Here is a 12,689-nt window from a genome sequence, read left to right as displayed (position 1 = left end):
TCATGGCCCATCATCCATCAGCTTCCTGATATCTTCCCTTAGACCAGAGAACACCTTCACCCTGCTCTCCTGTACCAACAGATGGGACCCCATTGATTGAACCAAATGATGAGCAAAATAAGCATGCGCAAAAGGAGTCATCCCCCTGTATGTGTGTGTGTGTCTCACCTTCTCTTCACTGAGTTTTTTACTCTTGGAGCTCCTGGAGCTGGGTGTGGGAAGGCATGCTGCCACTGAGAATATAGTAAGGTGTAGCACACAGAGTGACATACAGCTCTTCATCCTGCTGCCTCAGGTCATTCAGCTCTTACAGACGCTCAGTCTTTTCCTTCTGCAGAGCTTCTAAGCGACATCGCAGGTTCTTCTCTAACTGCAAACCGTCAGGTCTTCCTCTACCTGTAAAGGTGTAAGGAATGCACTTTAAACATTTCATTCAAGTTAAACAAAAAGTACAATCAATGCTCTCTCAATTTAGGATACATCATTTCATTATTAATGATATAATTTACTTTCTGTTTTTGAGGAGCTGCTTTATTATGAATTATACTTAAGAATTGTACTCACAGTAAAGTCTGAATAGGTAAAGGAGATGGGCTTCTTATCACTGTTAAACTCCTGCAGTGGTGTCTGGGGTACTGAGCTAGTCTCAAGAGTCTTAACCCTCTGCTGGACCAAAGATGATAAAAAAGCATTAATGAAGTACCAATAATGTACAGTCTTACCTACATTCATCCTGTTTAATGCCACACAACATTAACAGCGAGAAACCACGTTCACAACCAAGTCATGTTTATTAGATGCTTGTTTTTAGACAATGGCACCCTTTAGTGCTAACCAAAGGAACCAATCAACATTAGCAACTATACATTTCAGTTCTGCATTTGACAGATTTCAAGCTATGTAACATGATACACTCACAGGGAAGACTAGACAGGGTGGATCACAAACAGAGTGCACTGGAGATGGTAGTGGTGGTTTGACCTTGGCTGAGAGTGGAGGCTTGCCGGGCACACACAGAAAGGTGCTGGACACACTGCTCGCGCTGATGCTCATTGTAGTGGTGCGCAGTGAGAGCTGATTAGGAGTCTAAGAGGAAATAAACAGATGAGTGAAAGGCTCATGACCAAGTGGAACAGGGGGCAATTAAAAACATATAAAGAGCTGTTAGTCTGCACTACTTTCTTTATCTTGTTGGGGGTCACACCACTACTCCCTGGTCCATGGGGCCTCTTAAACAATGTGCTGTCTGCTTTCTTGGACATCTGTAATTCAGCAAATGTGACCTGTGTGATTATTAAAAGGTCCCCTGTGTACCAGCCTTATAACCAGGATAGTAGTGTTACAAACTCACCCATTCATTCTTCTCCTTGTCTTTCTGTGAGCGATATTCTTCCCATTGTCTGGAGATGTACTCCATCACGCTCTGCCCTTTCATTAGAAAGGTAGAGCCCTGCTCAGTCTCCCAAGTCTCCACACATGCTTTCAGCTCTTCCTCTAGCTGTATGTGTGCACCCACACAAAGACTATATAAACACACACTAACGCAGGGTAACAGGACAAATCACATCAGGCATTTTTGATTTGTATGATAACACATGTAGGTCAGTGGTGAGTTTGTATTATTAAAATACATGAGAGTATATTCAGCATCTTGGGAAACAATTATTGCACTTTGGCCCTGTCCTTACTTGCCTTCAGTAAGGCACCTCCTCTGTTGGAGAAGTGGTTCGGATCTGCAGCCTTTCTCTACATAAAACAACAATACAAGACTTCATCTACCCATCCGAGCAACTCCTGGCTTGGTGCACTGCTCTAACAGGGTGAAGAGCAAGAGTATGACATTTATTTTGTGAGCACCTCAGAGTCCTGGAAGAGAGCCCAGTTCTTCTCCCATTTCTCAAAGTTCTCCAATAATGGGCGTGCCACCTTGTAAAACTCCTTCACCTTCAGCAACTCACTGTCATGCAGGTTGAGCAACTCCTCAGTGTAATTATCTGCATTAAGAGCAGAAGAGTGGGGCAAAAGGCAAAGCTAAGAACCCTTACTATGCCATGACATGACTTATGTAATTCATTCATGACTCATTAACTTAGATCAGTTTCAGCATTCAAGTTATGCAGACAAAAGCATGCATTAGTAACAAAATAAAACTTACCATCACAGAAGTAGGCATTGAAAGGTTGTTTTTGTTCTGGTCGAAACATGCATTTGTCCCACCAGACCGCAAGCTCCTGCTGTGCTGTATCTATCGCCTCTTCCAGTTTAGCTCTCTGGAGTACCTCTAAATGATCCACTATGCCCTGCCACTGTAAACACATATGGTTTATCCAAGAGGCAAACTCACTCTCTCTCTCTCATTCTATATATATATATATATATATATATATATATATATATATATATATATATATATATATATATATATACACATATACATATATATATATATATATATATATATATATAAACTCTATAACAGTTTTTATACCATGAGGTAAGATCTTACAGATTGCAAAGAAGCCACTAAAAAGCTCATACCCTTCTGATATCATCAGAGAGACTACTCAGTGCTTCCTGTTTAAATTCTTTGGCTTCCTGTTCTCGACAACCTAGACCATATATGATAAAATCTGGCCCGCAGTGTAATTATATTTGGCCCGTGAGAAAATACCAAATGTCTACTACAACTGGCCCGCCGGCAGACAGCACATACACTGCTAATACTACAAATCCCAGAATGCTCTGCTGAAGCATTGGCCCGTCCATCAGGACCCACAAGCACCCCCTCCTCTATTGACATTCATTACCAACCTCATGCTACACGTCACATCGGGCCACCCCTCCCAAAAATGGCCAGACGAAAGGTGGAAAACAGAAACAGAATATCTGTTCACAAATGTAAAGGAAAGACCCAAGTGCACAGTTTGCTGAAAAACTCAGCGTAAAGGAAAGACCCAAATGCACAGTTTGCTGAAATACTCAGCGTACTCAGTGCCAAGTGTACCCGGACATTTGCCAACCTTGATGCCCAGAAATGTAGTTTTGAACTGCTTAGTAATCCCTTTGCAGTTGACGTGGAAAGCGCACCAACTATCCTCCAAATGGAGCTCATTGAACTCCGGTGTAGTGACACGTTCAAGTCAAAGTATAACGCTGTGGGCGCTGCACAGTTGCCACTTTACATCCCTGACACAATGCCCCAGCTCAGTACCCAAGCTGCTCAAATGCGATCTATGTTCGGCAGCACATATCTGTGAGCAGCTATTCTCCTTGATGAAGATGAACAAAACATCACACAGGAGTAGTCTCACTTACTTTTTGCATACCGGTTTGCATACCGCCACAACCGCTCCACTGACGATGCAATTGCACATCTGCTCCACACTACACTGACTCATCTGGACGAAGGGAGGGGAAATTATGTTAAAATGCTATTTGTCGACTACAGTTCAGCATTTAACACTATCATCCCCTCCCTACTCACTACTAAGTTGGGAGATCTAGGACTGCATACATCCCTGTGCGACTGGATCTCCAACTTCCTAACAGACAGACCACAATCAGTACGGGTGGGCAACTGCGCCTCATCCACCCTCACCCTCAGCACTGGAGCTCCTCAAGGTTGTGTCCTAAGCCCCCTGCTCTACTCACTGTACACCTACGACTGCACAGCCACTTCCAGCTCTAACATCATTGTCAAGTTTGCTGACGACACCGTTGTCGTGGGTCTGATCTCGGACAACGATGAGAGGGCCTACCTGGAGGAGATTAAACACCTGGAAAACTGGTGCCAGGAAAATAATCTCCTCCTAAACGTCAGTAAGACAAAGGAGCTGATCGTGGATTGCAGCAAGAAGCAGGAGCGGCACTACCAACCTGTGAGGATCAGTGGAACCACGGTGGAGAGAGTAGATAGTTTCAGGTACCTTGGAGTTCACATCTCGCAGGACCTGTCCTGGTCCCGCCATACCAACTCCCTGGCAAAGAAGGCTCGTCAGCGTCTTTACCACCTCAGACGCCTAAGGGACTTCACACTGCCCTCCAAAGTACTGCGGAACTTCTACACCTGCACTATCGAGAGCATCCTCACGGGGAACATCACAGTCTGGTTTGGGAATAGCACCAAGCAGGACAGACAAGCAATCCAAAGGGTAGTGCGTTCAGCAGAGCGCATCACTCACACGGAACTTCCTGACCTGCAGACCATCTACTACAAGCGGTGCCAGACCAAGGCCAGGAAAATTGTGAAGGACCCCACCCATCCCAACAATAGACTCTTCTCTCTGTTGAGGTCAGGGAGGCGCTTCCGCTCCCTGAAGACCAAGACAGAGAGGCTGAAGAGGAGCTTCTTCCCACAGGCCATTCGGGCCATGAATCGGGGAAACTGATAAACTGTGGGGACCACCACCACCACCACCATGTAACATGACTGTATATCTGTACATCTGTATATATAGATTTAGATTTATACTCATTTACCCTGTTACACAACAACTGTAGATATGGTATTATACAAAATGGATCTGTACATTCTGTAGATTGTGTACATATATACCCAGCCATATACATTGTACATATAATCATAATATACATATATTGTATACATTGTTAATATATTTTTGTACATACATAGAATATATATATTTATCTGCATATATATATTTTTCCCGTTTCTCTTCCTCAGTTTGGACAGAGCACTCTCCACCATTTCACTGCGCGTTATACTGTGTATGACTATGTATGTGACGAATAAACCGAACTTGAACTTGAACTTATGAACACCTTCACTCAATCCTGAGGATTTCCTCAGCTCAGAGTCTGACCCCAAACATTGATGAACTAGCATCCCAGAAGAGATGCCAGGTATCTGGCTTGGACCAGTGTGCAGCAGAGTAGGTCAGATTGTAGCAAACTGAGCTTGAATTAATGTTTTCTTTATGCACTTTTCCTTGCTACTCCAAGATTTGGACTTGACTGGTTGGATTTTCACTGAAGGAAATTATTATTATTGTTAGCCAAAGGTTACCATTGAAGTTTAACTCAGAAGGCTACAAATACAGCAAGAGGCATACGATTAAAAAAATTAAGAAATGAATGCCACTGATATCTTTTATTTGATTTCACATGTGTTTATAGTATTAAGCTTTGCTTGTTCCAGATTCAGTGTTTAAGCAAAACTTAAGTTTGTTTCCATATGAAAAGGTTCATCGTTATATCTAATGAGAAGGAAAAACAACCTCAATTGTAGTCTTTTTTTTTTTTCAATAAATATCAAGGTTGGCCTGCGACTTTGTCCAAGTTTTTAATTGTGGCCCACTGTGTATTTGAGTTGGACACCCCTGACCTAGACAATTCCATAAGCTTTTAGCTCGATTGAGATAGGAAGGTTTTGTATCCAGATATGTTAAGATACTTGTGACAATGTAAAAAGCTTTATAGACGCAAAACTGAACTTAACTAAACTAAACTGATATATGGGTTAAATGCACAAAACCCCAAAATTCAGATTCTTAATACAGCTACAAACTTGTTTCAATGTCATGCAGGAATCGGTCGTCTAGTCAGCTACCTTCTTCGGCTCCCCATTGTTTTATATAAGGTGTTCGCCCTATATTTTATGAATGTATGAAAACAAAACGTATCCAACCCAAGCCAAACACCACCATAGGCGGTAAAATTCGAATTGCACTGTATCGCTTCTTCGTGTAAGCTACGTCTTCTTGTTTTACGGCTTCCTGTAAGATAAAACATAACAAGCCGTACTACTGCCACCTACTGGGAAAACGCATCTTGAAACTCACATGGCTTAGGCGAGGTCTCTGTTTCTTTTTTTTAATATTGTTTAAAAGGAAAACAAGGACGGTGTCATTGATGCAAGCTATCAAGGCAAGAAACTACGTTAGCTGAGTGTTAATGATTCCACTTTTAGAGAATCTTCAGCGGGCTAAATATGAATGAATGGGTGCAAGCGTGAGTGAGTTACAAAACTGGTTCATTCAGTGTTAAAAACACTGCTTAACCCCCTGCTTTTCAAAGAATAACAGTCATTCTAAACTAAAATTAATTATACAGGATGTACCCTCAGTCTCTGTTACATATTGTTTGGACATAGGAATTTAAAATGAACGTTTTGTCCTGTCTGCCAATGATACATAAGTAGCCTGGAAAAAAATGCAAGCCCAAATATTTTACTGGCTGCAAAAGCTGAAATATACAGGAGCAGCATTGTTTATCCGAATCAGTGTACGTTACATAACAGGGCTTTGCAAAATCCAAATCATCATACACTTACACATGCAATTTTCAGTTTTTATTCTCAATACAAAATGGGTACAAAGAATATTTAATGTATACATATAAGAAGAAACTATGCTGACATAATTTTAAAAAGTTAACAGAGGAACAAAAAAAGTCACAATATCTATCAAAGATTGTGTGCCATTAAATGGACATAAAAACATATCCAAAAAGAAAAAATATCTCTTATTAATATAAAAATAGGTTCATATATTGGAATATACTCAAGAGAGAAATATCACATCTCCTCTGGCTGTAAATGTAAAAAAATGGATTTCAAAAAATTCAGTCTTGAATTACAAGATCTTATTTATGCTCCCAGGAGCCCTCTCTGCAATCAGTATGTAGAAAAACATTTCGTATCTAGAAATATTAAATAGTAATGTTGGTCAGTAACGCTATTCACCAGGTGTTAGTGGAGTTGCTTTTGTGTGTATTTAACAACTGGACCAGGTTTAGAGGTTTTGCGTTCCCCAATAATATATCAGATTACAGGCCATTTAAACGGGTGTAGTACTGTCTAATGCTACAGTAGAATGTGTGGTAAATAAGACTGCACTATGAACAGTGTGGAAGAAGAGTGTATGCATTTCTTTATCATCAGGCCCAAAGAAAGAACTTCGCTTCAAAGAATCTAGGACCGTTGTGTTGCAGCATGCCAGGATTACATTTACACCAACCTCTTTGTATTCTTTCAACAGTCCTTTAAAAGTGCTTATTCCTGTGGTGTCAATGAAAGATATGGAGGAACAGTCCAAGATTATAGTATGAAATTCCAACTCACTCACTATTAGATTTATACTAGCATCACCATTTTCTTTGTCAGTCCTACTTGTAACCATGTCTTTTGCTCTTTTCTCAATTTTTTTCCTTCTGTTTTTTTCAAGGAATGGCTCAAGCTCAACTGCTTTGTATAACGACTTTAAGAAAAAGTCCTTGTTGGCATAGTAAAGGGGAGCCTGAAAGCGGAAGATTTTTACTTTTGGAATGCTAACCAGGTGATTGTAATTGTCCATGTCCTCATAGTGATTAGTGTTCTCGATTTGGCCCAGTAGTGAAACTTTAGGGTTTTGGGTTTGAGCCACGACACATAACATAGAAAAGACAACTCCAACCACTAGCCCGATCTCCACACTAATCAAGGCAGATGAACACATGGTCACCATCCAGACAACTGCATCAATTTTGCTGAGACGCCAGAGTGCGGGAACATCTCTAAATTTATGAAGGGCCCCTCTCAGACTGACAATAATGATGCACGCCAGGACACACTTCTGCAGTGAATAGAAGAATGGAGCTAAAAATAAAAGGACCAAAAGAACTACTAAGGCACTCACCACGCTAGAAACCTGAGTTTGGCACCCTGTCGAGTCTTTCACCATTGTTTTTGCCAGGGCAGCACTTGTGGTGAAGGAATGGAAGAAGGATGGGACGATGTTGCACAAACCAATTGCCAACATCTCCTGGTTTGGCCTGACTGTGTAACCATTCTTTTTAGCAAACATCTCTGACAAGGAAACAGTGAAAGCAAAACTGATCACCGCCAGCGGGATGGCATCTATTACCAATCTTGGCATCAGTCCAAAATCTGGGACCTTAGGTGGAATGAAGCCAGTTGGAATGCTCCCTGAGATGCCTGAGCTATATTGTCCACTAAGATCAGCAAAGTGGGACACTGTGGTGGCTACTACCACTACTACCAACTCTGTGGGCAGTGGTATCCTCAGACGATTCTTGTAGCGATCCTGGAGCTCCTTTCCTGCCAATAGCATAGTGATACAGATGGCACTGGTGATCATATCACAGAAATTGGTCTTATGTATGTTCTTGAAGATGTTTATCCAGGTGACCAAGACTGTTCCATAGCCTTGGTGGCGGGGAATTTTGAGACCTAGTAGGTACTTAGCCTGCACGGTTAGGATGGTGCAAGAGGCGCCGGTGGCAAATCCATCCAGCATTGGAGCAGAAAGATAAACTGAAACAAAGCCCAGCCTGAACACAGCCATCAGTATCTACAACAGAGAACATAACACATCAAGGCTGGTCAGTAACCTTTATAACTGTGCACTTGTGTGATTTTTAAAGAAAACAGCTCACCTGGTAAGTTCCAGTGAGGAATGTTAATGCTGTTGCAATGCTAATAGCATAGCATTCTTTTCCACACTCCATATCAAAGGACTTCATGAAGATCTCTCCACTTGTGGTGTTGTCTTCAGTGCCATTCCAGCCAGTGCTTCGCTTGCTGTCCTCACTCAGATCAAACCCTGCCAAATAGACCTCTCTGTCTACAACCTGTCCTACCATTAAGCTCATCAGGCTGAAGATGCCCACAGATACATGTCTGGATGTGCCCAAGATGAAGTAGATAATGTTGCTAAAAAATGATGTGTACAAACCATAAACAGGTTCTAAGCCTGCCAGTAAGCAGTAAGCAATGGCCTGAGGAACCAGAATGATCCCAACTATAAGACCTGACATCAGATCGCCCCATACATATTCCTTTAGCTTGTACTTTGGCAGCCAGAGCACCACAGGGAAGAAGTCTGTTAATGTTCTCTTTACTTTTGGCACTGAACAGGACAGTTTTTGATGTAGCTTGGCTTTGACAGTCTCTACTGTTCCTTTTTTCTGTTGAACCTTGCGATCCAAGAGGCCTGTGGGTAGAGGTTTCACATCCTCCATATCTTCTAATGATAGTGCTAATAAACCTTTTATCCAGTCCCCTGAAAGAGATTAAAAAGAAATGAAAAAGATTACATTGAACACTGTCAAGGGGTATTCCTAAAACAGACCACTGATTAAACACCTGTTGTCAAATGTTAACTAATGCGCTCTGCATTTGTCTAAATAACTTGTTTAAATAGGTAAGCTGGTTCTAAATGTAGAACACTTGACAGGTGCACTCTGATATGTAATGAAGCTTATTATCTGTGTAATTCTCTCTGAAGAGGATAAATGCTGAAGTGTACCATGTAGCATTGTAGGCAACTATCCTATAATCGGTTAATGAAATATAGGCAATCCTGCTATGCTTCCCCAGTGGGTTTTTGCAGGGCTCCTGGCTTGGGGTCACATTTCTATCCCCCCTTTAATTGGAACAGCTGTTGGTGCAGCATTTTGAATTGTTACCCAATTCTAGAATCTTTCTAAGTAAGAAACTTGGAACTATATATGCTTAATAATGAGAAGGAAAGTGTGTTTTTGCACTATTCACATTATGAAATACGCATTAGTGCTGCAAAATCTCCGCAAGCAGATTTTGTGTGACAACGGGTGAAAAGGTTTTTAAAAATCTAGCCTTGCTATCACTTTTTGCACTGATCATGGTTATAAAGTTTATTAATTTGAGTTTGTACCCATGATAAGTATTTCTAGACTGTTAACAAATAATAATAGTATGTATTAATTATTAATTAATTCCATAGTACTCTTCATGAAGCATACAAGTGAAGGAAAATTAATTCTAATTTGGAGTTAACGTGCTTATATTTACAGACAAGAATGACAGTTGAGTTTTAGACATGCAATTTCTAAATAAGTATATTCCTAAATAAGTATACATTCCTAAAAATACTTTCAAACTTATACGAGCAAACAGTGTGTGATTTTACACCATGCTGTCCACCTCATGATATCATTATAGTAAACAATTAGATGCTGATGTGCCCTTGACTGATTGATTAATTCATTGATTGACTGATTGTTACATTCTTCCTCTAAGAGAATGCATTAGGGGTGGTATTTACAAAACGTTTGTTGCCTGTATTGCTCAGGGTGTCCACATTGCTTTTTGGACAGTCATCCCTAGTGTCAATGTTGAATTGTGCAGATACACTTACCAATTATTCTGCTGCCAGAAAATTCTGAGTGGTGCAGAACTGATTGCCATTAACCATATATAAAGACAAACTCAAAGATGGGAGTCAAAGAGAATAAGACGGTCAGTGGCAGCCCTTGGGGACTACGAGCCTAATTCTGAATCTCAGACACATTACTGGTAGTGTTACTAAATTAACTCAATTCATCACCTCCCTGATCCATCTGTATAACCTGGGCACTAAAGGACTAGCATGTGCTTCTGCCTCTAGCACTTTTCTTGGTCTAGCTAGATAAACCTACATCTTAGTTACAATTATAAAGAATTCTGCTGCCCATTAGCCAGAGTCAGTAGGTGAGATCAGAACATCTAGAAGAAATCACTGCCATGTGTCTTTACACCTATTTTAAGACACATTTTAATCTTGCTCTGAACTACTTTTTCTCCTGTCTGTGTTTTACATTGAATATGCTGGAAAATCTAAATAAATGCAAAAGAATGAAATCAAAATGTAAAAAATGTGCATGAAATGAAAAGCTACTCACCCAAATGAAACAAGCAGATGCCTCAAATTGAAGTCAACATAAAGTTTACTGCTGTACAAGAGTACTTATGTTCTTTCCCCTGTAGTGGCCCTCTCTCACATATAGATATCACTGACAGTCTTGCCCAGGCCGTGTCATAGCAAGTGCCGGGGCTGGAGTCTGTTGGCACAACATAAGAAACAACCCCTCATTAGCTATTGTCTGTTTTAATAGGCTAACAGAAAAAAAAGAGGTGGGGCTGTTTACTCTTTCCTGGGTTAAACATAGTGGGACTGTCAAGTCCTGCGTTGAGCAATATCAGCAGGATCAGGGCAAAGGCTGATGAATTCTCCATCTCTGCTGACTGAGTTTAAGAATAAGTGATGTGTTCAAGCTCAGATTATTATGCAGTGGTGGTTACCTCAAACAGTCACCATCTGATTCACATTTCACACGTATTAATCTTATAACCTGCTGTTTTATCCTTTTCAACAAAGTATTTAGGGTTCAGTACTCACAACTACTTATTGACCTGTTCTCTTTATCTCTTATCTATGTCCATACTTTGAGTTCATGAAGTGTCAGTCTTTACATGGGACTGAGGTTTTGTTTCTGGTTTCACACTTGTTTCTGTGCTTCAGGTTTACCAGATATAAAATTATGTGAAAATATCTTGAAACTGTCTGTGTCCGTCATTTGAGTTGTTGTGTGATGCCTAGTGTAAACCACTGTGTGAGAGCAGAAACAGGGTTTTACATATGTATTTCTGCATGACCACATTAGAGCTCTAAGATGTCTGTGATAAGGACAACCTTTGGTTCAAGTGATGCAGTGTGATTATAATTTAAATTTGTTTGCATTTTAAGTACATGATTGATGCATCAAGAAAATTATTATTATTGTTGTTGTTGTAATTGTTGTTGCTGATGCTATTGTTGCTGTTGGTAGCAAGATGTGTGTGTGTGTGTGTGTGTGTGTGTGTGTGTGTGTGTGTGTGTGTGTGTGTGTGTGTGTGTGTTTGTGTGTGTGTTTGTGTGTATGTGTGTCGACTATCCATGCCTGCTAGTACTCTGTTAGAGTTCTGGTATGATAATTAATTCCATTGTCTGTCATCATAACACTGAAGTCCATTGTCTATTATCATAACATCAAAAAATATTCCTGTAATCAAATATTTCTGCATTATAAAGCTAACTTTCAGTCTCTTTATATTTTTATGTTACTGTTTGAATCCATCTGAGATATGGATTAAATAGCTTTCAAGGAATGACATAAGAAGACTAAACATGGTTCTTAGGGAAATTATGAACTTGGTCTTATTTGTAAGCCATATGTTTAGACATTTCATCCCCAGTGAGGGAGCCATGGTTTGGATAATGTTTTGGAACTTGCATGATACTCTAAATAACATACCACACAGTGTTTTGGAACACTTAAACAGTATAATATCAACAAACTATGAATAGTCATATAAAGATTAAGATGTGTAAGGATGTTTTCATCCAAATATTTAATATCTTATTTGATTTTAAACATTTCCAGTATCTCAAAATATTTGAAGAACCCTTTTCACAATGCCTTCTTTAAGGGGTCAAAATATCATCAGACAGAAAGAGCAACTCACCCTCATCACAGGAACGAGCAGGTGCAGCAGAAAATGCAGCAGAGGAAGGTTTCATGCCTTCCTCGCTGGATTTCCTTGGTTAGCTTGGCTTGAATGGGGCAAGGGATGATGGGAAAAAAGTCGCTCCTTGCTGAGCTATGTACATCCACAGCCAATCCGAGACTCACAGAGTGAGATAGAAAGAGGAGGGAGGGGAGGATGTGGGGGCTCGGTTTTGTAACCATGGAAACAGTGCCTCCAATAGCTATGACTGGGAATTTATGAACATTAATGGATCTTAGCAGAAGAGGAATGTGTTTTGTGAGACTAGATGTTCTGTTTCACACAGCTGAATGAAAAGAACGGTGATCAGAGGCTTTAAAGATTATATTCCCTTTTGGTTCCTGGCATACATAATAAGAAAAACTCTTTTGTCTATAGCACACCT

The 12,689-nt window shown here is 40.4% G+C and overlaps 1 protein-coding gene and 1 pseudogene across 2 annotated transcripts; both read right to left on the bottom strand.

Annotated features, from left to right (window-relative positions):
* Positions 1 to 3,336, bottom strand: LOC113589033 (annotated as a pseudogene).
* Positions 3,337 to 6,203: 2,867 nt separating this feature from the next.
* On the bottom strand, positions 6,204 to 12,289 carry slc26a1 (solute carrier family 26 member 1). Of its 2 annotated transcripts, XM_027028493.2 has the most exons (4): positions 12,263 to 12,289; positions 10,660 to 10,818; positions 8,395 to 9,020; positions 6,204 to 8,309 (listed from the first exon to the last, which is right to left on the bottom strand). In XM_027028493.2, exons 3-4 carry the CDS (start codon positions 8,977 to 8,979, stop codon positions 6,798 to 6,800), a joined length of 2,097 nt encoding a protein of 698 aa, XP_026884294.2. In that variant the 5' UTR covers positions 8,980 to 9,020; positions 10,660 to 10,818; positions 12,263 to 12,289; the 3' UTR covers positions 6,204 to 6,797. The 2 variants fall into 2 exon arrangements, with proteins under 2 accessions (XP_026884294.2, XP_026884295.2); XM_027028494.2 differs by lacking the exons at positions 10,660 to 10,818; positions 12,263 to 12,289 and adding an exon at positions 10,137 to 10,360.
* Between the last annotated feature and the right edge of the window lie 400 nt (positions 12,290 to 12,689).

Source organism: Electrophorus electricus, chromosome 6 (assembly GCF_013358815.1).
Source record: "Electrophorus electricus isolate fEleEle1 chromosome 6, fEleEle1.pri, whole genome shotgun sequence".
Classification (NCBI taxonomy): Eukaryota; Metazoa; Chordata; class Actinopteri; order Gymnotiformes; family Gymnotidae; genus Electrophorus; species Electrophorus electricus.
The sequence above is the reverse complement of the archived record's forward strand: the minus strand, read 5'-3'. Positions and strand labels throughout refer to the sequence as shown.

Excerpts from the sequence above, each read along its gene's own strand:
- slc26a1 (XM_027028493.2), bottom strand. The coding sequence starts at position 8,979 with ATGGAGGATGTGAAACCTCTACCCACAGGCCTCTTGGATCGCAAGGTT. Across the intron at positions 8,310-8,394 it reads TCCTCACTGGAACTTACCAG|ATACTGATGGCTGTGTTCAG; the intron begins GTGAGCTGTTTT and ends TCTCTGTTGTAG.